Raw genomic sequence first — 26870 nt, 5'->3', positions numbered from 1 at the left:
CCCTACACCAGTCCACAGAGAGTGCTCATGATGCTGGATAATTGAGTGTGTAAAATGTGTACTATTGAATTGAATACGATGACAAGTAGTGTATAACATATGTGTGGTGTGTAGAGTACCAGCACCCTCTACGGTATTGTCACGTACCAGGCAGCAGATTGCCTGCCCAGTCTCAGCAGTGACACCTACGGACCCTACACCAGTCCACAGAGAGTGCTCATGATGCTGGATAATTGAGTGTGTAAAATGTGTACTATTGAATTGAATACGATGACAAGTAGTGTATAGCATATGTGTGGTGTGTAGAGTACCAGCACCCTCTACGGTATTGTCACGTACCAGGCAGCAGATTGCCTGCCCAGTCTCAGCAGTGACACCTACGGACCCTACACCAGTCCACAGAGAGTGCTCATGATGCTGGATAATTGAGTGTGTAAAATGTGTACTATTGAATTGAATACGATGACAAGTAGTGTATAGCATATGTGTGGTGTGTAGAGCACCAGCACCCTCTACGGTATTGTCACGTACCAGGCAGCAGATTGCCTGCCCAGTCTCAGCAGTGACACCTACGGACCCTACACCAGTCCACAGAGAGTGCTCATGATGCTGGATAATTGAGTGTGTAAAATGTGTACTATTGAATTGAATACGATGACAAGTAGTGTATAGCATATGTGTGGTGTGTAGAGCACCAGCACCCTCTACGGTATTGTCACGTACCAGGCAGCAGATTGCCTGCCCAGTCTCAGCAGTGACACCTACGGACCCTACACCAGTCCACAGAGAGTGCTCATGATGCTGGATAAAATCGGAATGGAGTAAGTTTATTGTATTCCCGATATAAATCTGTAGTCTGTAAATCTCTGTTAACTGTGGGGAATGAAATTACATAAATCACTGTAAAATTGATAACTTTTCATTTATCTATATGTGGTGGAATAAAGTTATTATCATCTTTATGTGATCAACTGCGCAGAATATAATCCCATAAAACTAGAGGGTTATGTGACTGCCAGAACCTTTCTAAAGGCTCACCGTCGCAAATGGGCACATATTAACCTGTTTGCAACCACATTTCATCCGAAAAATTCAATTCAGTATTTTGAAAGTATAACCTCCCCAGCAATAAAAGTTAGTTTGAAAAGGTACGCTCTTAAACTTACCCTTGTAACAAAATATAACTTTTGTTGATTTTATAAATAATGACTATTTTAAAACATCAAGTTGTCCATATAATACAGTGTCCAATAAGATTCTTATTTTAAGTACAATAGGAATCATTAGCTATTTAAGCCTCATTGTGGAAAACATTTAACATTTCTCATCTTCAGGTAAGAAATGTTAAATGGTTTCTTCTGTGGTTGAAATATGTTAAGATTTCAATTGTGTTGCAATGTTTTGATGTAGACTTTAAAACTTAGAAGATACTGACTGTGTGAATATGAGAACTGAGGTATTTAATTATTTACTTTTTATTTCCAATGACAATGATTCCAGAGTGTACAGTAATTGCTGCATTGCTTGTGGTACTGAAAGGACATTTTAGAGTAGCTACAAACTGAACTGCTCTTTGGATTGGATAATTAATAATTAAGTTAGCTAAATCTTCCTTCTGCTTATCTCAATAAAAATATTTTACTATCAAGACTGAAGTATTTCAGTACAATCACCAGTTCTTTTTTTTCTAAATTTTGTGATCCATTGAGTTGTTTCTTTACTTCTTATTAACATAAAAAGATTTAACGTATAATTTAAATATTCCAGTTAACATGTGGTCATGAACTCAACAGAAGTCTTGAATACAAATGAAAAAGTTGTTCTTGAAAAAACTCAAGCACATGCCGGAGTGTCAAAGTGATCGGAGCAAGTACCTACCATATTGTTGTAGAGACAAGCATACTGTCAACACATCCATAAAGTAACACAACCCATCTGTGACAGTGAAAGAATAGAATAACTCTGTATTGTTTATCCAATCTTTCACTGTCACTGATGGATTGCTGACATTTTAATTTCTGGATGTGTTATCATTGCGCTTGATCTCTACAGTAACATAACTGGACTTGCTCCAATTACTTTGGAACCTTAGGCATTTGCTTGAGTTTTTTCAAGAACAACTTTTTCATTTGTATTCAAGACTTCTGTTGAGTTAATCTCGACAGATTTATTACATTTAAAAGACCTTTTTGAATAATTAACCTTATGCCTCAAAAGGTTTTTTGACACCCAATGAAGAAGTTAGATTCCGATACTCAAAATTTAGTGTTCTGATTATATAATATTAACAACTGAAAACGTTGAAAAGCCAGTTATGCTATCAAATGACAAATAATGAACAAAAAATTTGACTTCTCGTGTTGTGTACAGGTTTGTTGGTGGGAAAGGAGAGTCTCATGCTAATATTGCGGAAGGCCTGGCCACCGCGCTGCTGTGCTTTGAGGATCTCCAGCCCAAGCGGGATGCCAACGCAGTGCCTCAGAAACACTGCATCCTGGTCTGTAACTCCCCACCGTACATGATGCCGGTCAGGGAGACACCCGCCTTTGATGGGCACAATGTGGAGCAGCTGGCTTCAGTACTTAGCGAGGTTAGTAATACACAACGCAGTGCCTCAGAAACACTGCATCCTGGTCTGTAACTCCCCACCATACATGATGCTGGTCAGGGAGACACCTGCCTTTGATGGGCACAATGTGGAGCAGCTGGCTTCAGTACTTAGCGAGGTTAGTAATACACAACGCAGTGCCTCAGAAACACTGCATCCTGGTCTGTAACTCCCCACCATACATGATGCTGGTCAGGGAGACACCTGCCTTTGATGGGCACAATGTGGAGCAGCTGGCTTCAGTACTTAGCGAGGTTAGTAATACACAAAGCAGTGCCTCAGAAACACTGCATCCTGGTCTGTAACTCCCCACCATACATGATGCTGGTCAGGGAGACACCCGCCTTTGATGGGCACAATGTGGAGCAGCTGGCTTCAGTACTTAGCGAGGTTAGTAATACACAAAGCAGTGCCTCAGAAACACTGCATCCTGGTCTGTAACTCCCCACCATACATGATGCTGGTCAGGGAGACACCGCCTTTGATGGGCACAATGTGGAGCAGCTGGCTTCAGTACTTAGCGGCGTTAGTAATACACAACGCAGTGCCTCAGAAACACTGCATCCTGGTCTGTAACTCCCCACCGTACATGATGCTGGTCAGGGAGACACCCGCCTTTGATGGGCACAATGTGGAGCAGCTGGCTTCAGTACTTAGCGAGGTTAGTAATACACAAAGCAGTGCCTCAGAAACACTGCATCCTGGTCTGTAACTCCCCATTGTACATGATGCCGGTCAGGGAGACACCCGCCTTTGATAGGCACAATGTGGAGCAGCTGGCTTCAGTACTTAGCGAGGTTAGTAATACACAAAGCAGTGCCTCAGAAACACTGCATCCTGGTCTGTAACTCCCCATTGTACATGATGCTGGTCAGGGAGACACCCGCCTTTGATGGGCACAATGTGGAGCAGCTGGCTTCAGTACTTAGCGAGGTTAGTAATACACAAAGCAGTGCCTCAGAAACACTGCATCCTGGTCTGTAACTCCCCATTGTACATGATGCCGGTCAGGGAGACACCCGCCTTTGATGGGCACAATGTGGAGCAGCTGGCTTCAGTACTTAGCGAGGTTAGTAATACACAACGCAGTGCCTCAGAAACACTGCATCCTGGTCTGTAATTCCCCACCATACATGATGCTGGTCAGGGAGACACCCGCCTTTGATAGGCACAATGTGGAGCAGCTGGCTTCAGTACTTAGCAAGGTTAGTAATACACAACGCAGTGCCTCAGAAACACTGCATTGTGAGTTCGTAATCTATTTACAACGGAAAACTCCAGATTTACTGTTTATTTCTAAATTTGTCAAAGGGTTAAAAATAATTAATTCCTAGTTCACTGTTTATCTGTATAATGGTTTATATTTGATTCCAGAGGAACATCCATCTGTCCATTTTGTCCCCTCGTAAGATTCCAGCACTGTTCAAGTTGTACGAGAAGGCAGGTGGTGATTTGCCCAGTCAGACCAAGAACTATGCCAAGGATCCTCGCCATCTGGTACTACTCAAAGGATACAGGTCAGTTATCATCCGGTATTCTTCCACTGTCACTGAAGTTCAATATATTAAAACCAGCAAGACTCACTTAAATGGAACACTGGAAAAGTTAAAACATTTTTTAGGAGTATAAGTAGAAAGGGGAAAAAAGGAAAAAAATATGAGAAGAAAGAGAAGGCAGGAAGGTTCAGGAGTTATCTTTTTTGCATCCAAAGAGTAAGACCCAAACTTATTAAAAAATTTTGATAGTCATGGAGATTAATACTTAATCTATTGGGGAACTTGCCCGAACGTTACTCGTTGCCGGCGAGCACAACCGAATAACGTTCCCTGAGCTCTAGTCGTGCTATTTTTAGACGCTAACGAACACGTAATTGTTTGTTTTTTTTTTTTTTCCGCTAGATTGTAGTTGTGTCCTGCATCCATGTAAGCACTTGTTGTGTTTCATTTTATTATGTTGGCACACTGGAACCACAACTAATAACTTGTTTTGTTATTGTTTACATTTTACCATGTGCTCAAGTTTCGTGACTTCAACATTCTGTACATCGTGTTCTCACCGTTTTGTGTTTAACTGGTTTCAGTTGCTGAATGAGTTTTTAGTTTTTAGTTCATCTGCTAAATCATGGAACAAGACAATTTGTGCACTTTAGAAGTAGATACATATCTACTGCAATATATTTATGTATCTACTACAATATATGTTTACTGTATTATTTATTTAAAACATTCAAATTGGTTTTATTTCTTATTTATCAAGCACTGTTTAGTAAGGTAAATACAACTTTCAATAAATTTTCACTTATTAAAATACTAAACAGTTCCAAAAAATTTAGTTTTTACAATCCTTTGGTTAACCCTCTAAGTGGCAAGCGCCGTCTGAGACATATGATTCACGCCGCCGCGAAGTGGCAAGCGCCGTCACAGCCATCGCTTCTCATTTAACCCTGGAACTGGCCATCATTTTTCCCAAAATGGCAGGCACTTTTTGGTGATTTTGTAAGGGTTTTGTATTTTAATCACTGCTCATCTATTTTTTAAGATAAAAACATTTTAAAAACATCAATGTCTTTAGAAATAAATGCAGTTTCCCAAAAAAATATTAAAGGTTGAATCATTTAATGTATTTTTATTTTTTTACAGATTAACGTAAAAATATTAGTAAAGAATAAATTTTTCTCAAAATGTATAGCACCCTCTCAGGTAATATGAAAGTTTTTAGAATAATTCTAAAATATACAAAAGTTTGCTTATATACCTCAATTACAAATTACAAAAAAAATATTTAGGTAAAAGAAGTTTATTGGTACTTTTGAACAATATATCTATAAAAACTACAAAATCTGAAAAAAGTTTGTATAGCACTATTATGTATACCATTTTGACATTTTGGAATCTATTGGATGAACAAATATTTTTTTCTAAGAGATAAATATATTTAGAAGAGAAAAATATGACATTTATAGAAGTTTACATTGTATAAAATATTTTTATATGGCAACAAACATTTTTTTAATTTTTACAAAAGTCAAAATTGTGAAATAAATGCCTAACTTTTTTAGCTAACAATTTTCTTTTCATCCAAATATTATTTATAAAGATAGTACGTTTATTGAAGTTTACAAAAATGTACAACAATGTATTTTTGTTTATATTATTTTTTTGTTAAAAAAATAAAACAAGCGATGGTCATAGAAATAAAATGCTAATACCTTCAGAAAAAGTAAAAAAAACTTTTTCACTTTTATAATAAATACCTTTGCATAAATTTAAATCAAAATTTAATTTTAATTAAAATTAAATTGTCTACAAAATTATAAAACACTGAACCTACGTGAACATAGGCTTATTTTCAGTTTCACAAAAATCCAACCTATTCCCTAAAACTTAACCTAACCTCTACATTTTTCACTTCACTAATTAAAAAAAAAAAAAAAAAAACAATAAACAAACTTTTATTTATACACACTAAATAACGAAATGTCTAAAATATCCTAATAAATAGCAAGCAATACACTAATACCGGCAATGGCGTAATAACAACAAAGAAATCAACATGGCAACCATGCGATGCGTTGTTCTTCTCTACTGGCTGAGTCGGTGATTGCGCAACAGAACAAAAATAAAATACTAGTTCATAGTCTTCGTTGTCTATTATACTGTTGCTTAGAGCAATTCTTCTTCTTTGTCTTGATATGATTTTCACTATTTCCAGACAACGATAAAGTAACAAAAATAACAAAATTTAATGAAGCTATTTTCGACGCATTAGGCATTTTGGGATTTTACAAAACACGAGCTTTTCAAACGCTTATTTTATAAACATTAATTTTCCTACTGGCTATTGAAAAGATGTTTCTGAAAGCCAAGAATACACTGTTTTCAATGACGACACTTACGATCGTGTAGAACGTAAACTCACGATAGGGAATTTTGACAAACGTACGGTAATTTTAGCGTGTTCGGAAATTACGCAAACAAATGGCAATCGGAAATGTGAACATCCAAGTTTAGAATTTTATAATGAAAGATTTAACTTAACTATAGAGCGTTTTATGGTATAATATGAAACCTTGAATCTTTATCTTTAGATTTACGTATGTTTTACTTCAAACAAAGTAAAAATAGACTTGCTGTGAGAGATCATATTACGACATAGTTAATGCGTCGAAAATAGCTTAGTGCCATTTTGAAACTGTAGTTAATGCGTCGATAATCGCTTAAAGCCAGTTGCAGGGTTAAGGCTGTTGCTCCGCAACCGTCCATTATTTTTAGGCCTAGTTTGAACTATCGTATACTCCATGAAATTTCCTATACATATCATATAGTATAGTGTGTATTCATGTTACTAATGTTTGCTGGCTAAAATGAATCCAACGGTTTTTGTTTGACCTGTCGGCAGATGAGAGAACAGCTGTCTACTCGTCTCGTCACTGTTTTGTTTGGCGACTTTGCGTACTGTTATTGTCAGTATATTATTGTTTATCGCGTTGTTTGTGTTACCGGTAATTGTTTATGTTTTTCGTTCATCATGGAAAATGTTGGGGTACTTTGGGATTATACCGACCACACCAGTATGAGGAACACAAACATATAAATTTATAGAAAAAAAACATTATAAAACGAAAAAGCAAGTCTTCAATTACAAACTTACAATGATTATCAATTGTTAAAGGGTTTCCTGTGACGCCCAGAAAGCAGCAATATCAAGGATGAGTGAGTCTAGTGGATTTCCGCCTTCAGCAGCAACTGCCGACTGCCACGCATATTTTAGATGTAGGCAACTAGTCATGACCTTGTAAAAAAGAATGGCCCCCTCTTCGCTCCTGGGTAAATCCCAAATTCTCATAGTGTCACCCATCACTAATCTATTACACACACAGTAAAACACGGAAGTACAACAAAGCGACGCACTCGACAGACACTTCGGCACGAAAGTACAAGAATGCGGCGCACCAGCTGAACGGGCGGCGAGTCACGTTATCTACTAGATCGCTCGACTTTGACCTCTGTCTGAGGATGGGAGGGGTTTGCGTTAAGACAATTCCTGTTTTATATTTACAAAATGTACTGTGCTATGACAAACTAAGCCACTATTATAGGCCCTACACTACTGGGAGGAAAAGACAAGCCCCTTCTAGTGACTCGGAGTAAAAAAACAGTTTATACATAGATTTAGTTTTCCCATCTAACTTTTTTGTTCTTGTAAATAGAAAAAAATGTATAAGAAGTACTTTGTTTAGAATAAAATTGTGTATATTTTGTGAATTTGACATTATTTTGTAGCTCCAGTAGTTTCAAAGTGACGGACTTAACAATTATTTTTTCTAAAAAAAATTTTTTAAACATCTACAATGATATTAATCTGAAAATAATGGTAAGGCACCAAATATTATATTTACTCTTATTCTATAGTTCATAAGGAAAACAAAAATATATAATGTTATGTTATCACTTAGATAATATTTTCTAAAATTAAGTTTAACGATCACGGCAATTTACCCGAAAACGGCCTGCCACTGAGACCACAAATGACCTCCACTTACAGGGTTAAATAAAAATTAACAAATTTTAACTTTACAAAATTAGGTTTTTGTTACGTAATGCAATTTCCGTTAACAATTTCTTGTTTGTGTGTTGCAGTCTGAAGGAGAGACCTGTCAGCCCTGGTCCAGGCCCCACTGCCCCTCACCCCTCCACCTTGCCCATCCCCTCCATGTCCTCACCTCTGCCCTCCACTAACAGCCCTCTGTCAGCACCGGCCCAGCAGCCTCAGCCCATCTTCAAGCCCACACAAGCCACACCTCAGGTAGCCATGCTGTTGTTCTGTTTAGACTGTACACGTTTGTATGGGAAAACATTGAAATAAACACTCTTGCTTGTAAGAACCGAAAATCATGCTTAACCTCTACGGATAATTTTGGACTGAATATTTTAATACTTTTCTTTAAAATCTGATGAACAAAAAGGAATTATTGCCATGTGTCCTTCTGAGGAGGTAGGCTTAATCACCTTTGTTTTCAACAGTTTCATAGCATTAAATGCGGCTGTCTTCCTGCCCCAGAGGAGTGTGTCCCACTCGAGCTCATTGCCCCAGTAATGCTTGTGGAAGTTAGCCTTTGTAGACTCTGTATTCTCTTGACTGCTGTATTTTGTTCCACTTTCAGCTACGACACAAGAGCTGCATATTTGACTATTGGTTTTATTATGGCTTCATAGATCCAGTATATCATCTTGGTTTACAGTCCCTATGTATATCCAAAGAGTCTTTGGCAAGCACCAATAACTTAGTTGCTTTGAATAAAATGTTTTCAATACGAGGATTCCATGGGAGACTTGACCACTGTTGAATACATTATTCTACTACTTTCCACAACAGGTAGAGCTAATTCAAATTTTCTAGTGAAGTTATACATGTTTTTGATAGTGTAATCTTCAAACCCTCCCCATGACACCAGTTGCTAATAAAGTGAAGGGATTCTTGAGTAAGGCGTCCAAGGCATACCTTTATTCCTTCTGCTGACCATAAGTAATATGTCGTCAGCATTACATTGCAGTTTTACACCCCTTTCTTCTGCTTCACACAAAATATCATTCACCACCAATCTCCATAAAAAGGATGTCCTCTCTTACTTTACAACTTTTTAAGAGGACTACAATCCACTTGATAGCATCTGAGGAAACTCCAATTCTTTCCAGTACTGCTTCCATGGATTCGTATGCTATACTGTCTAAAGCACCTTCAATTTCCATAAATACATTAACTAGGGCTTCCTTTTCCTTGAAGGTATCTTTCACTTCCTCCACTAAACTGTGAAGAGCTGTAGTGGTTGCCTCATCTTCGACATATACATTTTCGACTGAGTGGGCAAACCGACAAGATTTCATCCCTGTGTGTCTATATTTTTTTATTCACCGTAAAGGTTAGGCTGATCGGCCTGTACTACGTAGACTATAGACTAAGACGAGTCTTTACATTTTTCAGTACAAACACCACCAATGCCGTTCTCAAGTTCTTTAGAATAAATCCAAAATCCTAGCTGCTCCTGAACAAAATTATTAGATTATTTAAGAGAACATCCAACCCTTTTGTAATAGGACACAGAGAGATTTTTCTTGATTGCTGGACCAGCAACCTCCCAACTGGACCTATTTCCTGCCATAAAATAAAGAGCCTATTGCTTGGCATTTTCTACCATTTGGTGTCTGACCTTTCCAGTTCAATCTCGCTTTTCTGATAGGGATGTATATCTAGTAATTCTTCTGGTAGGGTACTGTTTGGAAAGTAGGCTGTGCAATTCTTGAGTGCGGGTGTGTGTGTGTGTGTGTGTGTGTGTGTGTGTGTGTGTGTGTGCGCGTGCATAGTGATGGTTGTATGTATTACCTTGAGGAAATATAGGAGCAAGAAGAACACACTGCAAGGTCCACAGCTTCACTTGAATGCCTCGGCACCTTGGCTTGGAAAGCAGGTAAAATAAATCAAGTTGAGAAAAGATTATAAGAAGTCAAATATTTTGGTGGACCGTTTTTTTGATAGATAAGAAAAGAAACAGAGTTAGTGCTAGATGATGAGAGAAGCTGAGCCTGATCAGGTACAACGAGGAGACAAGAAGTGGAGCAGGCTGTCTCCAGGTGCATGCATACAGAAATATGGCTCTTGATGATGAGAGAAGCTGACCCAGATCAGGTACAATGAGGACACAAGAAGTGGAGCAGGCTGTCTCCAGGTGTTTGCATACAGAAATATGGCTCATGATGAGAGAAGTTCTGCCTGATCAGTTTATAATGAGGAGACAAGAAGTGGAGCAGGCTGTCTCTAGGTGCATGCATACAGAAATATGGCTCTTGATGATGAGAGAAGCTGACCCTGATTAGGTACAATGAGGAGACAAGAAGTGGAGCAGGCAGTACCCAGGTGTTTACATACAGAAATATGGCTCTTGATGAGAAAAGTTCTGCCTGATCAGTTATAATGAGGAGACAGGAAGTGAAGTAGGCTGTCTCTAGGTGCATGCATACAGAAATATGGCTCTTGATGATGAGAGAAGCTGACCCTGATTAGGTACAATGAGGAGACAAGAAGTGGAGCAGGCAGTACCCCAGGTGTTTACATACAGAAATATGGCTCTTGATGATGAGAGAAGCTGAGCCTGACCAGTTATAATGAGGAGACAAGAAGTGGAGCAGGCAGTCCCCAGGTGTTTATATACAGACATATGGCTCTTGATGAGAAAAGTTCTGCCTGATCAGTTATAATGAGGAGACAAGAAGTGGAGCAGGCTGTCTCTAGGTGCATGCATACAGAAATATGGCTCTTGATGATGAGAGAAGCTGACCCTGATTAGGTACAATGAGGAGACAAGAAGTGGAGCAGGCAGTACCCAGGTGTTTACATACAGAAATATGGCTCTTGATGATGATAGAAGCTGACCCTGATTAGGTACAATGAGGAGACAAGAAGTGGAGCAGGCAGTCCCCAGGTGTTTACATACAGAAATATGGCTCTTGATGATGAGAGAAGCTGAGCCTGATCAGGTACAATGAGGAGACAAGAAGTGGAGCAGGCAGTCCCTAGGTGCATGCATACAGAAATATGGCTCTTGATGATGAGAGAAGCTGACCCTGATTAGGTATAATGAGGAGACAAGAAATGGAGCAGACAGTCCCCAGGTGTTTACATACAGAAATATGGCTCTTGATGATGAGAGAAGCTGACCCTGATTAGGTACAATGAGGAGACAAGAAGTGGAGCAGGCAGTCCCCAGGTGTTTACATACAGAAATATGGCTCTTGATGATGAGAGAAGCTGAGCCTGATCAGTTATAATGAGGAGACAAGAAGTGGAGCAGGCAGTCCCCAGGTGTTTATATACAGACATATGGCTCTTGATGAGAAAAGTTCTGCCTGATCAGTTATAATGAGGAGACAAGAAGTGGAGCAGGTTGTCTCTAGGTGCATGCATACAGAAATATGGCTCTTGATGATGAGAGAAGCTGACCCTGATTAGGTACAATGAGGAGACAAGAAGTGGAGCAGGCAGTACCCAGGTGTTTACATACAGAAATATGGCTCTTGATGATGAGAGAAGCTGACCCTGATCAGGTACAATGAGGAGACAAGAAGTGGAGCAGGCAGTACCCAGGTGTTTACATACAGAAATATGGCTCTTGATGAGAAAAGTTCTGCCTGATCAGTTATAATGAGGAGACAGGAAGTGAAGCAGGCTGTCTCTAGGTGCATGCATACAGAAATATGCATCAAGAGCTTGATATATGCATCATCAAGAGCAGAAATATGCATCATCATTAAGAGCTTGATCATGCTCTTGATGATGAGAGAAGCTGAGCTTGATCAGTTATAATGGGGAGACAAGAAATGGAGCAGGCTGTCTCTAGGTGCATGCATACAGAAATATGGCTCTTGATGATGAGAGAAGCTGACCCTGATTGGGTACAATGAGGAGACAAGAAGTGGAGCAGACAGTCCCCAGGTGTTTACATACAGAAATATGGCTCTTGATGATGAGAGAAGCTGAGCCTGATCAGTTATAATGAGGAGACAAAAAGTGGAGCAGGCTATCCCAGGGTGCATGCATACAGAAATATGGCTCTTGATGATGAGAGAAGCTGAGCCTGATCAGTTATAATGAGGAGACAAGAGAAGCAGGGCAGTGTCCCCAGGTGTTTACATAAAGAAATATGGCTCTTGATGATGAGAGAAGCTGACCCTGATTAGGTACAATGAGGAGACAAGAAGTGGAGCAGGCAGTACCCAGGTGTTTACATACAGAAATATGGCTCTTGATGAGAAAAAGTTCTGCCTGATCAGTTATAATGAGGAGACAAGGAAGTGGAGCAGGCTGTCTCAGGTGCATGCATACAGAAATATGGCTCTTGATGATGAGAGAAGCTGAGCCTGATCAGTTATAATGAGGAGACAATAAATGGAGCAGACAGTCCCCAGGTGTTTACATACAGAAATATGGCTCTTGATGATGAGAGAAGCTGACCCTGATTAGGTACAATGAGGAGACAAAAAGTGGAGCAGGCAGTCCCCAGGTTCATGCATACAGAAATATGGCTCTTGATGATGAGAGAAGCTGAGCCTGATCAGTTATAATGAGGAGACAAGAAGTGGAGCAGGCAGTCTCCAGGTGTTTACATACAGAAATATGGCTCTTGATGATGAGAGAAACTCTGCTTGATCAGTTATAAGGAGGAGACAAGAAGTGGAGCAGACAGTCCCCAGGTGTTTACATACAGAAATATGGCTCTTGATGATGAGAGAAGCTGAGCATGATGAGTTATAATGAGGAGACCAGAAATGGAGCAGGCTATCCCAAGGTACATGCATACAGAAATATGGCTCTTGATGATGAGAAAAGCTCTGCTTGATCAGTTATAAGAAGGAGACAAGAAGTGGAGCAGGAAGTCCCCAGGTGTGCATACAGAAATATGGCTCTTGATGATGAGAGAAGCTCTGAGCCTTGATCAATTATAAGAAGGAGACAATAAGTGGAGCAGGCAGTCCCCAGGTCCGTGCATACAGAAATATGGCTCTTGATGATGAGAGAAGCTCTGCTTGATCAATTATAAGAAGGAGACAAGAAGTGGAGCAGGCAGTCCCCAGGTCCGTGCATACAGAAATATGACTCTTGATGATGAGAGAAGCTCTGCTTGATCAGTTATAAGAAGGAGACAAGAAGTGGAGCAGGCAGTCCCCAGGTCCGTGCATACAGAAATATGGCTCTTGATGATGAGAGAAGCTCTGCTTGATCAGTTATAAGAAGGAGACAAGAAGTGGAGCAGGCAGTCCCCAGGTGCGTGCATACAGAAATAAGGCTCTTGATGATGAGAGAAGCTCTGCTTGATCAGTTATAAGAAGGAGACAAGAAGTGGAGTAGGCAGTCCCCAGGTGCGTGCATCCAGAAATATGGCTCTTGATGATGAGAGAAGCTCTGCTTGATCAGTTATAAGAAGGAGACAAGAAGTGGAGCAGGCAGTCCCCAGGTCCGTTTACATACAGAAATATGGCTCTTGATGATGAGAGAAGCTCTGCTTGATCAGTTATAAGAAGGAGACAAGAAGTGGAGCAGGCAGTCCCCAGGTGCGTGCATACAGAAATATGGCTCTTGATGATGAGAGAAGCTCTGAGCTTGATCAGGTACAATGAGGAGACAAGAAGTGGAGCAGGCAGTCCCCAGGTCCGTGCATACAGAAATATGGCTCTTGATGATGAGAGAAGCTCTGCTTGATCAGTTATAAGAAGGAGACAAGAAGTGTAGCAGGCAGTCCCCAGGTGCGTGCATACAGAAATATGGCTCTTGATGATGAGAAAAGCTCTGCTTGATCAGTTATAAGAAGGACACAAGAAGTGGAGCAGGCAGTCCCCAGGTCCGTGCATACAGAAATATGGCTCTTGATGATGAGAGAAGCTCTGCTTGATCAGTTATAAGAAGGACACAAGAAGTGGAGCAGGCAGTCCCCAGGTCCGTGCATACAGAAATATGGCTCTTGATGATGAGAGAAGCTCTGCTTGATCAGTTATAAGAAGGAGACAAGAAGTGGAGCAGGCAGTCCCCAGGTCCGTGCATACAGAAATATGGCTCTTGATGATGAGAGAAGCTCTGCTTGATCAGTTATAAGAAGGAGACAAGAAGTGGAGCAGGCAGTCCCCAGGTGCGTGCATACAGAAATATGGCTCTTGATGAGAGAAGGTGGCTGTGACAGTGCTACTTGGACACAATGGCTTGGCTCTTGTGTGGCGAGTGTGAAGACTGCCACTTTCCATCTATGCCAAGTTATTTACTTTAGTATATTTTATAAGTAGATCAATTTTATTCTTTCAGTAATCTTTTTTTTATTACAGACATTGTCATAAGAGTGTTGCAAAATGCAATTAAACAATTGGCCCTATAAAATTTTATTTTGTTCAAATGTCTATTGCTGTCTCCTCCATATGCTGCCCTCGGCAGTCCGTCACAACGGTACAAAGTTTAAAATTTTTATTTAGCCAGAATGGTTTTACGTACTTTGATGAAACATAAATGTTACCTAACCTTGAATAAAATGTAATATAAACCAGTTGTCAAAGATTTAAAGTATTTTTTATAACTTTGTTAGAAGAGTTATATTAGAGAAAGAGTTTATTTGGATATCTTAGAATAATTTTTCTTTTAATTCAAAATGAACTATTTTGTACTCTGTTCTGTTGAAAAGATTCATCTAAAATTCATTCCTTTGTGAATAAAGATTTTTTTAGTTAAACATATTTTTCTATTTCAATATTTTGGTCAAAAGAAAACTAAATCTTACAATATAGGTAAGGAGATTATTGTCAAAATCCAACATTGTAATGTTATAATCAGCTGATTAGAGTGTCGAGAGTTAAAACATGCTGATTATTGTAGGTCAGGTCACAATCAGTGCTGTCCCTTAGTGCATGTGTATTTTGTTCAGCAAGCAAAATATCTCCCTTAGTTATCAACAGATTTTCTTAAACTTGGTATTACTGGATTTTTAGTTAAGTTGTCTAACTAAAATGTAATATTCACTTTTTAATTAAATGTTGTTTATAGGATATTTATGCTTAGAGTTTTAAGAAGCTGCCATTTTGAAAATAAAACCTGTTGAAAGTTGTTATTCTTTTCTGTAATTGGGGTTTTAGTTTATAAAGCTATATACCAAATTCCCACATATTACAACAAGCCATTCTCGAATTAAAAATATGTAAATTGAAATATAAAAAATTATGGCTATATGAATAATTATTGAGTTTTCAAAAGTTTTAATATGATATTTTGGTTTGTTTTTGGACAAGTAATAATATCTGAACAATTTGATAGAGAATTCTGGGACACTCTGTGTAAATATTTAATTAATTTTTGTGTCATCATTTAATTTACAAAATTTTAGTTTATTCTTTTTGACATCCTTTATATTAAAGTATATCATAGTGAGTGAGTATTCCATTATAATTTTCAATATGATTTACAATTTGTAGTACTCGAATAAAATTAGTAATATTCAAAGTCAAAGTCTTTATTGCACATTACATTTGAACATTATTACAATTTGTAATACAAACAGGTGCATTGTCATAATTTAATAAACAATGTTAAATTTAAAAGTAAAACAGTGGAATTTCCTAAAAGTAAGACAGAAGTCTTATAAATATTGCAAAATTTATCAAAGATTTCATTTCAATTAGATTCAAGATAACTCATGATTAAGAATATGCAATGCCAACAATTTAAATAATTCTCCATCAGTTCTGTAGATAAGTAAAAAGCAAGCACTAAAGCCTTTACCAAAAAAATTCTCTCAGTGACTGGTGTGGTTTGATTGAGTCGGCTGTTATCAGTATTAGTGATGATAAAGTGTTTGTGAAACCCAGCGTATTAGTCAGAGTCAGTGTGGTGTTTTCCTGCTCACTCAGTACTGTAATGTCCTTGTGTCTGCCTCAATGGCTCACTTTTGTGATTCTCTCAACCCTTGTGGATTCTGTCAGGTGAATACTGGTAGTGTGATCGTCTTATCGTAGTAAATCTTACAAATTACATCATTGCTATGTTGTCTGTGTAACTGTATTTGTTTAATCCATTTTAAGTTGTAATAATTAAAAAATAATACGATTTACAAGTCAGATAAATAATCCAATATTGTAAATACAAATACAGCAAAAGTAAATGTTGTGTTTTTTAATTCTTAGATGTTTAATTTTCAACTATCATTGAGATACGTGTTCAAAGTTAAGTAGTTTCAAAGGCTATTGATCATTCATTCAGTAATGCACCTTGTGCCTGTAAGTGTCAGAATTAATAACCCATTTAAATATTTTAGGAGGGCATATATTATAAATGGTGTATGTATATTTAATGTTGAATCGATACAGATATAATCCTTCATTTCATTTGCTCGTATACTAATAATAAACAAATTATTATTTTGTTTTTTTTTTTATATATCGTTTGCTGGATAGTTGTAATGAAGTTGTGTTATCACCTGTACTCAGTGACTCCTAAATATCTTATGTCTGTCCAACAAGTGAGAGATCCAGACCTATTTATTGATATTATACATTTACATTATTAGTTAGAACAATCCAATATCGTAATCATACTTCAGTAGTTCTGCCATACAAGTTGTCTAGTGTACACACAACAATACTTGTAAGAGAGATCCAGACACAATTCCCAGCAGAGCAAGCAGTATATTTCATCAGACCTATTTATTGATATTATACATTTACATTATTAGTTAGAACAATCCAATATCGTAATCATACTTCAGTAGTCCTGCCATACAAGTTGTCTAGTGTACACACAACAATACTTGTAAGAGAGATCCAGACACAATTCCCAGCAGAGCAAGCAGTATATTTCATCAGACCTATTTATTGATACATTATACATTTACATTATTAGTTAGAACAATCCAATATCGTAATCATACTTCAGTAGTCCTGCCATACAAGTTGTCTAGTGTACACACAACAATACTTGTAAGAGAGATCCAGACACAATTCCCAGCAGAGCAAGCAGTATATTTCATCAGACCTATTTATTGATATTATACATTTACATTATTAGTTAGAACAATCCAATATCGTAATCATACTTCAGTAATCCTGCCATACAAGTTGTCTAGTGTACACACAACAATACTTGTAACTCACATGACCCTGAGCAGTTCTCTACTTTCTCTCTGCCTCCTCATCTGTGCATCAATGTTTTCCTCTATAGCTTGTAACTGGCTTTATTTTTTATAAATGGTTGTTTTCATTTCAAACTTATCAGCAAAAAGAGTCATACATTTTTAGTCGATTTCTTATGGAAAATCCTTGAAATTGCACTACGGCATTTTCAATATATAATTGTAATAAAAAAGGGTTTAAAACATTATTTTAATAACCTTTTATAAAGTAAAACAGGTTTAACCTAAAATAATTGAAATTAAGATCAAATCACAATTAATTCATCAAAAACAAATTACATCCTGGAGCTGTCCAGAAAGTAATAGTGTTATTCCATAAAAAACATTTCTTGTTAGATTTAGAAAATTTGTTTTTACCATTTCCCTGCACATGAGCCACACAGATTTGTACATTGACTAATTACATCCTGGAGCTGTCCAGAAAGTAATAGTGTTATTCCATATAAAAAACATTTCTTGTTAGATATAGAAAATTTGTTTTTACCATTTCCCTGCACATGAGCCACACAGATGTACATTGACTAATTACATCCTGGAGCTGTCCAGAAAGTAATAGTGTTATTCCATATAAAAAACATTTCTTGTTAGATATAGAAAATTTGTTTTTACCATTTCCCTGCACATGAGCCACACAGATTTGTACATTGACTAATTACATCCTGGAGCTGTCCAGAAAGTAATAGTGTTATTCCATATAAAAAACATTTCTTGTTAGATATAGAAAATTTGTTTTTACCATTTCCCTGCACATGAGCCACACAGATTTGTACATTGACTAATTACATCCTGGAGCTGTCCAGAAAGTAATAGTGTTATTCCATATAAAAAACATTTCTTGTTAGATATAGAAAATTTGTTTTTACCATTTCCCTGCACATGAGCCACACAGATGTACATTGACTAATTACATCCTGGAGCTGTCCAGAAAGTAATAGTGTTATTCCATATAAAAAACATTTCTTGTTAGATATAGAAAATTTGTTTTTACCATTTCCCTGCACATGAGCCACACAGATTTGTACATTGACTGTCGTGTGTATCATTTCTGTTCTTGTTATCTGGGTCAACACGAAAATACTATGAATTTCTGCCCCAGTCATATATTTTGGGCTATAACGTTTTTTTAATACAGCGCTGTTTTTTGTTGTTGTTTAACACGTTCGCTACCACCATGTTAAGAAAAGTCGTATACCCACAGACCAACAGGCTCAAATATGAGCCGCACGGTTTCTTCCCGTGCACCGGCGTCCCAAATATGCGCCGCTCGGGGCACCTCAAATAGACTGACGTCCCATATTTGCGCCGCTGTTTGCATGCCACTATTATTGCCATGAAAAATCACTGGTCTATTTTAGAGGCTTGATACTTTTGTATTGGTCTATGGGGATGTCTGGCTCACATGTGGGACGCTTGGTCTCTGGATATCTTAAAAATTACGTCCTATCATGGCCTATCATGCCAACTTGTTATAACCAGTGGCACAATAATTAGACTATGAATATGTGAGCACTTAAATATAATGTAGCGTGGAACATTCTGAATATAAGTGTAAATTTAATAACTTATTTAATAAATGTTCACTTATTTTGTTAAATAGTTATGACATATGGGTTAACAGTCATGTATTATGTCCTGTAGAGTAAACAGAACCCCATTTATGTTTTTGTACCTTGAAATAAAATAAACTTTATTTCTACTTAATTTTCTTATATTTTACTTTTTTAATTTCTAAACTTAAAATTATTGTAGGCCTATAGCCTAATAAGATATGTATAATAATACATTCAATGAACTTGTATTTATGACTCTGTTGATTGAGCTTTTGTACCATGAATTAAAATACTATCATAATAAGATATGCATGTTTGATTGAAACTTACCCTAAAACCTTCAGTAATTGAGCAAATAAATAGTGGCTCATATATGGAACGCTTGGTCTATGTTAAGATTTTGATGCTATAGACCGAGCGTCCCACATATGCGCCGCCGTAAAAATTACGCAAATCAGCAATATATCAAATAAGAACAGTACAGACGTACATTTTAGGTTATTTTGTTGAATTATAGCTCAATTCAACAATATTTTATCCTTGGTCTATGGTTAGTCTCACACCAATCATTCTCGGTCTGTGTAGAACAACCACATTTTGTAACGTTGGTCTGTTACGGTGACCCGAGCGGCGCAAATATGCGCCGCCTGGTAGCGAACGTGTTAAGCTGTAAATAAACTTAAAGAATATTTTGTCATGTATACATTTTATTAATACAGTCTAAAATCATGACAATACAAATTATACACTGTTACTAAATGTGTCAAAATAAGTCTTAAAGTTTTTAACCATTTTTGAAGTTTTCATAATTGCACAGTTCTAATTATATAAAGTTGTTGATTATTTTGTAAACACTGTTAACTTTAATTTGGCCTAACCTGTAATGATTGTGTACATTTCAAGTACATATGCCACTTTTTGTATAAAAATCTATTTAAATGTTATGTTAAATTTATCTTTTTGCTTTAAACAATTACTTTGGAATTGGGATTAAAGTGATGGATGCTATGCAATGTGTAACTGTTTTTTACAGAATTTATCTCTATTTAAACTCTATTTAAAGAATTATCAATCCTTACAGTTCGTCAGTTATTTATAAAATCTCTCATAGTTCACATCTTCTCACACTTTCACTCTACTTTTTCAGAAATTCCCCATTCATATAACACCCAATATGCCCGTGACACAGGAATAGCCACTTTACAACTATATAGATCTTTCTCCACAGCTAATTCGTATTACATATCAAATATACTATTCAGAAATGTTATATATTATAACATATCCAGCGTATTATTTAGATTTTATGTTGGCGGCTAGATGCAATTAGGCCTATGCACAGGCAGATTGCCCATGTAGGCTTTCCAATAACAATAAAAAAAAATTGTTATATTTATTTTTCTATTCTTTATACTTATTTTACATTTCTTCTATATATAAGCTGCTGTATATATAAAATAATAGGTATTTCATCTAAAAAGATTGTATATATGTATATATATATATATATATATATATATATATATATATATATAAATTGCTGGAATAAACGTTATTCATTCATTCATTCATTCACAGTAATAAAGAAATGTATTATTATTATTATTATAGTCGATAACTGATTACTTGAGATCAATGACAATATATTGAAATCTTGCTCAGTTTAGTTTTTTGAGCCCTCACACATTTTAAGTTCATTAACACATAACGTGTGGTGCTCGCTGTTGTTTGTTGTAAGCGTTCAGTGCGGTTCAGCCATTCTCATATTCGGTAAAATATTTTTACCACAGTCAATGTGTTAAGAAGTAATATCACTTTACTTTAATATCACAGGTGTAAGAAGATAAATAAGATTTGTGCTAACGACTTAAATAAATTTGGTGAGCTATATCATGTAAAAACACAACAAAAATAGTTAATAAACTGTTAATACGATTTGGAATTGATAATCATCCAACGTTGCATAAAAGCTACAAGTAATTCTTCCAGTGTCTCAAATATTAAATTAAAAGCCCAAGGTTTTAAGAAAAAAAACATATTAAAAATGTATAACTGCTTGTACACCTGCATATCAACTATTTAACGCAGAGTTGAAATAACATATGAGTAATTTTTCACAGTAAACCTGAAGGATAAAGGTAAGAGGGAGTTGAGGAAACCCGCTAGTGAAAGTGGTCAGAGGGACAGAATGAGGAAAGTTGAGGATTTAACTACCTACTCTGTCATACACAACAGTAGGTAGTTTATATTTGTAGACCAATGCAAACACAAGTATTAAATACAAAAAGTAATAGGTATAATTAAAAAATGTTAAATATTTATCAACACATTTTATTTTTATTTTCTAACATTATAAATGTAATCGTTATTTGTCTGTTGAGTGGCATCAGCTGTTTTGACATGTTTCTTGCTTCCGGTTTGTTCCTTTAAAGTGGTCGCTTTGACAGTTATGAATTGTGTTGAAAAAAATACTGTCAGAATTGTATAATAGTTGTATGAGTTGTATAATAGTTGTTATTGTAAATTTTTATAACAAAACTGGTTTTTTATTTAATTTTTTTGTAAACATTTTCAACAGGTACCACTTTGTTAATATTAAAGCAAATCAAACAATAAAGTTTTTAAGGTTTCCTTTGTTTTATCACAATATATGTGCAAAGTTGGTGATAGGTACCAGCCCTACCAGATGTTGATGTAAAGCCACACACCAAATTTCTGGGAGTGATAATCGATGAAAAATTGTCATGGACACAACATATTGACAAGCTATGTAAGAAAATAAATACCAGTCTTTATATCTTGAAGCGAAATAAAAACAATCAGTAACACCTCAACAGCAAAGACTACTTACTTTGCAATATTTAAAACCCATAATCGATACAGGATAGCCGCCTGGGAAGGAACAACTCAAGAGAACCTACAACGACTACTGCGACTTCAGAAAAAAGCTATAAGGATTCTTAACTGCCTGGGCCCCAGAGACACCTGTAAAGAAGCCTTTAAGAACCTAAAAATCATGACAGTGATTGCCCTCTATATTCGGGAGGTTATACTGTATGTTGATGGAAAGAACCTACCTCGAGCTTGCTGACCACCACGACTACTACACCCGACATCCTGCAAACTACCCACTACCAGCCCACCATCTTACACTGTACCTGTATGAAAGAAAACCGTCATATGCTGGCAAGAAGCTGTACAACATATTACCACAAGAACTAAAAGCTCTTAAAGGAATGAAGCTGAAGGCATCGCTGAATGACTGGCTGACATCAAGACCCTTCTACACCCTAGATGAATATGTGCACTGCAAAGACATTCAAGAGTGACATTATTTTTGTATACAATTTGAATTGTATCCACTGTAAACTGACGCTATACATTTCTCTAAGAAATTTTGTAATAAAGAGTTTCTGAGTTCTGAAGTTTGATGTTTGTAGCTTTATTAGTTCTAGAGAAAATATTGTGTTCGTAAACAATACACAATAGTGGCTAGCAGTTGGACAACACTTCAACCAATGTTTATAAGACATGAGAACTGCCAACCACAAAAGTTTATGATGCACTTTTCTGAACACCCTGTATATATTTTTAACTACTTTTTACCTTTAAACAGTAGCCTATTGAAATGTCCGATAGACTGTATGACAGGTGAATTTTGAGTTCATCTTTAAGGTTTCCTATAACGTGTACTAACTGTTATTGAAAGCTAAGGAGTATACTGTAACCACAAGTATACTTAATGTATTCATATTTCATTGTGACGAATACTTATGAATAATAATCAGTGCAGTAAAAGTGTAAGCTGATTTATGACTGTTTACATATTATCAGCGACATGAGTGTGTATGATACAGGTTCTGATGGGGACACAGCAGCAGGCCCCGACACAGGCCCAGGCACAGACCCCCGCCCAGACCCCCACAGCTCCACAGACGGTCCAACAGCCCCGTGGAGCTGCTCCGTTCACTCCTGGCTATCACCCCAACATGATGCAGCAGAACCGCCCCCGCTGGCCCATGATGCCCCCACAGAACCGAGCTCCGTACCCCAATACGAGCTCACAAGGCAGTGTTGGAGCTCCTACACTCATAGCCCAGCTCACACAACCTCCCACCGCCATGGTTAACCCTCAATTCTCCAGTTAGTATACATATTTATTATTTACAGATGAACTTACATAATCGGCTAATATCTTTTTTATATGGATTGTTCCTAAAATGTTCAACACTATTAATTTACTAATAATGTTTTTATTGATTGAATGGGGGGGGGGGGTGGGGGGGGGGGGGGGTGGGGGGGGGGGGGGGTGGGGGGGGGGGGGGGTGGGGGGGGGGGGGGGTGGGGGGGGGGGGGGGTGGGGGGACGCACTCAACTATCACAAATTTCAACTAGCTCAGGTAGCAGCTAGAGAAACAATACAAAATGCAAAACGGCTAGGCTGGGTTAAAATATGTAATGAGATAAGCAAACACAAATCTTCTCCACTCGCTTGGAGAATGATCAAAAAATTAAAGTGTAATCAATCTAACTGTAAAAATGGTAGCCTACTTAATGATAATGAACAGCTTTGTGAGAATTTTATGAAACAAATCACACCAGATTATGTTCCTAATAGAGAAGATTTGTTTCATATAGGCCTATGTGACTCTAATAACAGTACTTACCCTTTCCTAGAAGATGATTTTACATTCAAGGAATTAGAGTTAGCGATTTTGTCTAAAAAGAAAGATACCTCACCAGGTTTGGATGGCATCACATATAAAATGATAAAATACTTACCATCTAATGCACTACAATATCTCTTAAATGTTTTTAATAATATATGGAATAATAAATCGGATATACCACAAATATGGAAACAATTCAGAGTGATAGGTATATTGAAGCCCTCAAAAGACAAAAATGATGAAGCATCATACAGGCCTATATCACTCATTCCGTGTATGGTTAAAGTTTTCAACACTATGATTAAGAATAGGCTTGAATGGTACATCGACAGGTCAAACATAATACCAGACACTCAATATGGTTTTCGAAGGAAAAGGGGTTGTAATGATTATATTGTAACATTATTAACCGATATTCACACAGCATTGTCTTTCAATGAGACACTTATTGCCACATCATTGGATATTACGAGTGCGTACGATAATGTCTCAATCCCAGTTTTGTGTAGTAAGATGTTAGAACTTGGTAAGTTATTCCTAATAAAATTGTTAAATACTGTCATCAATGGCTATCTGATAGGGAAATAATCATGAGTCATTCTAGTTCAGTAATACCAAGACGCAATTATAAGGGCCTCCCTCAAGGCAGTGTTTTGAGTCCTATATTGTTCTCCATCTATATTGCTGAGGTTAATAATTTTATACAACAACCCACCAGATCTTTACAATACGCTGATGACGTTTTAATATATTCGTCTGGTAATGGATTCGAGCAAACGCAAACTAATGTACAAAAAACAATTGATTCACTTGAGAAATATTTTGGCCAATTGCACCTACATTTCAATGGTAATAAAAGTAAAGTAATTATTTTCACGAGAAAGAAAAATGTAAGCAATCTAAATCTGTTAGTGGAAGGATGTGTTATTCCTGTAGTGGATAATTTAAAAATTCTGGGAGTCACAATAGACAACAAACTCATGCTAAGACCGCATATTGAAAATGTTAGTAAGTTATGTTTGAAAGATATTGATATAATTAAATTTATGGCCTGTGGTACAAAAGGAATTCACCCTGATTTGGCCCTACAGATATACAAAGGCCTTATAAGGTCCAGATTAGATTATTGTTGTTTTGTATATAGTAATGCTCCCAAAAAAGACCTTCGTAAATTAGATTTAATTCAGAATCTAGCTTTAAGAACCGCAATAGGAGCTATGAAAAGCACGCCAATTATTGCCTTACAAGCAGAATGTAAAATAGCCCCACTGGAAATGAGAAGAAATATGCTAACAGATAGATTGATATACAAGATTTGTACAGGAAAAAATCATCCTACCTTCTATAAAATAATGTACTTGAAGTTGTTAACTTCCAACTTTACATACTGGAGGAATAAAAAGCTTCCACAAATTATAAAATCGGTAGATAGAATAAGCAAATACAATCCAAATTTTGATACCAATTTGGAATATAAAACCCAAAATGACTTTGAAAAACCTTTAGTTATGACCCATATAAACCTCACATGTGTTGATTCAGTAGATTATAATAATAGTATAAGTAAAAAGGGAAATAATATGATAGTATTAAAACAACACTTTCTAAAAAATTATAAGTTAACCTCAAATGCAAGTAAACAACATCTTGAGACTAACAAGGAAAGTATTAAAATATTCACTGATGGGTCAAAGACCAAAGAAGGCGTAGGCGCTGCCTTCTACATACCCGATTTGAATACCAGTGTAAAGTTTAAGTTAAATAAATATGTATCGAATTATACGGCTGAACTAATCGCAATTATAAAGTCAATAGAGTATATAAACAATACTGCATATAATAGTATAGATATTTATACAGATTCTCAATCAGCGATCAGGGCAATTAAAAAAGCAAATCAAGGTTTTCCGGATACAGATAACATAATCCTCAGCCTTTTACATGAAATATTAGCTAAAGGCAAACATTTTGTGATCCACTGGGTTCCAGGACACTGTGGTATTTCGCAGAATGAATACGCAGACAAATTAGCAAAGGAGGCTATATTGGATGGAGATAACTTAGATAACATTAATATTCCATCAACAGACCATAAGAAAATAACTTGCAATGTAGTATTAGACCAATTCAAAGAACTTTTTAACGCAAGTACATCAGGTATATGGTATAAGTCCATAGAACAAATTCCTCCGAAACAATCATGGTTCAGAAATGTTAGGATTAAGAGACACGACATAATTAATATATGCAGACTGAGATTTGGTCATGCCAGAAACAATAGCCGACTACACTGGATGAAATTATATTTCACTCCCTTGTGTCTTAAATGTACATTAGGAGTAGAAGAGACATTAGATCACTTAATTCTAGGATGCCCAATGTACAGTTATGCTAGAGATCAAACGTTCATCAATATTAAGAAACAATTCAGTAATCGCCCATATAATTTAATTGATGTACTACGTACAAACAATCTAGATATTTACAGCGAAATTATTAAATTCATTAATCTACTCAAATTAAAAATATAAGTTAGCAACACAAAAACATATACACCTCAGACATAATTGTTGCATCACCCAGGGTTCTTATAACCGTGGCCTACCTTTCGGTTTAGAAATGCCTGACAGGTCCCAGGCGAGAAGACACCCAAAACACCTATGCAAAAATTATCCTATAATAAAATCCATCTTAGAATTTTCCCAAATCCTTCTTTGAAACTAACCATAACACTTGTAGACATAAATGTTAACCCACTAACACAATAATCAAATAATTATAAACAAATAAGATCGGCAACCACAATATTGTGATTATAAGTAATTCATTGTTTTAGAAAAGACTGTTAATATTAACATAGTCAGTGTACTTCGTGGCTTCATGGTCAGTCCAAAGCCGAAGAGAGAGAAAAAAAAAAAACATTTTGGATCAGTGCCCAATTTTTAGTCTATTCACTTGCCAGGTAAAATCGAGAAGGATGACGTTGCAAAAAATAAGTGATAGTTCACAACGATGTAGTTGTTCACAGCCTTTTTGTTTGAAGTATTATTGTCTTCTCAACACTCATTACTATATTATCGATTTAAGATAATTTAGATAATAAAATATTAAAACAAGTTTGAAAAATGTAGGGTAGAAGAAATTTTAAGTTGAAATCATTATTGGATTTAAAATTAAGTAGATGAAAATTTAAAAAGTAACATACACACACACATGGATATGTCTCGGAGACATATTTCTTTCAAAAGATAACTAAGATGTGTTTTATAAGAGTCTTTAAATTTATAGTAAATGTTAGATTGTAACTTTGTCTTTCTTATATGCATTACAGA

General features: G+C 36.5%; 1 protein-coding gene across 2 annotated transcripts; it reads left to right on the top strand.

Annotated features, from left to right (window-relative positions):
* The first annotated feature begins 664 nt into the window (after nt 1-664).
* On the top strand, nt 665-23035 carry LOC124358059 (mediator of RNA polymerase II transcription subunit 25-like). 2 transcript variants are annotated; one of them, XM_046810346.1, is made up of 5 exons: nt 665-821; nt 2371-2590; nt 3983-4125; nt 8248-8413; nt 22726-23035. In XM_046810346.1, exons 1-5 carry the CDS (start codon nt 796-798, stop codon nt 23014-23016), a joined length of 846 nt encoding a protein of 281 aa, XP_046666302.1. In that variant the 5' UTR covers nt 665-795; the 3' UTR covers nt 23017-23035. The 2 variants fall into 2 exon arrangements, with proteins under 2 accessions (XP_046666302.1, XP_046666303.1); XM_046810347.1 differs by lacking the exons at nt 665-821; nt 2371-2590 and adding an exon at nt 3559-3677.
* The last annotated feature ends 3835 nt before the right edge of the window (nt 23036-26870 follow it).

This window comes from Homalodisca vitripennis, chromosome 3, assembly GCF_021130785.1.
Source record: "Homalodisca vitripennis isolate AUS2020 chromosome 3, UT_GWSS_2.1, whole genome shotgun sequence".
Taxonomy (NCBI): domain Eukaryota; kingdom Metazoa; phylum Arthropoda; class Insecta; order Hemiptera; family Cicadellidae; genus Homalodisca; species Homalodisca vitripennis.
This window is presented reverse-complemented; position numbering and strand designations above follow the sequence as displayed.

What these genes read in the sequence shown, in the direction of transcription:
- LOC124358059 (XM_046810346.1), top strand. Translation starts at nt 796, where the DNA reads ATGATGCTGGATAAAATCGGAATGGA. An exon ending in GTACTACTCAAAGGATACAG is followed by an intron (nt 4,126 to 8,247) that starts GTCAGTTATCAT and finishes TGTGTGTTGCAG; the next exon opens with TCTGAAGGAGAGACCTGTCA. An exon ending in CCACACAAGCCACACCTCAG is followed by an intron (nt 8,414 to 22,725) that starts GTAGCCATGCTG and finishes TGTATGATACAG; the next exon opens with GTTCTGATGGGGACACAGCA.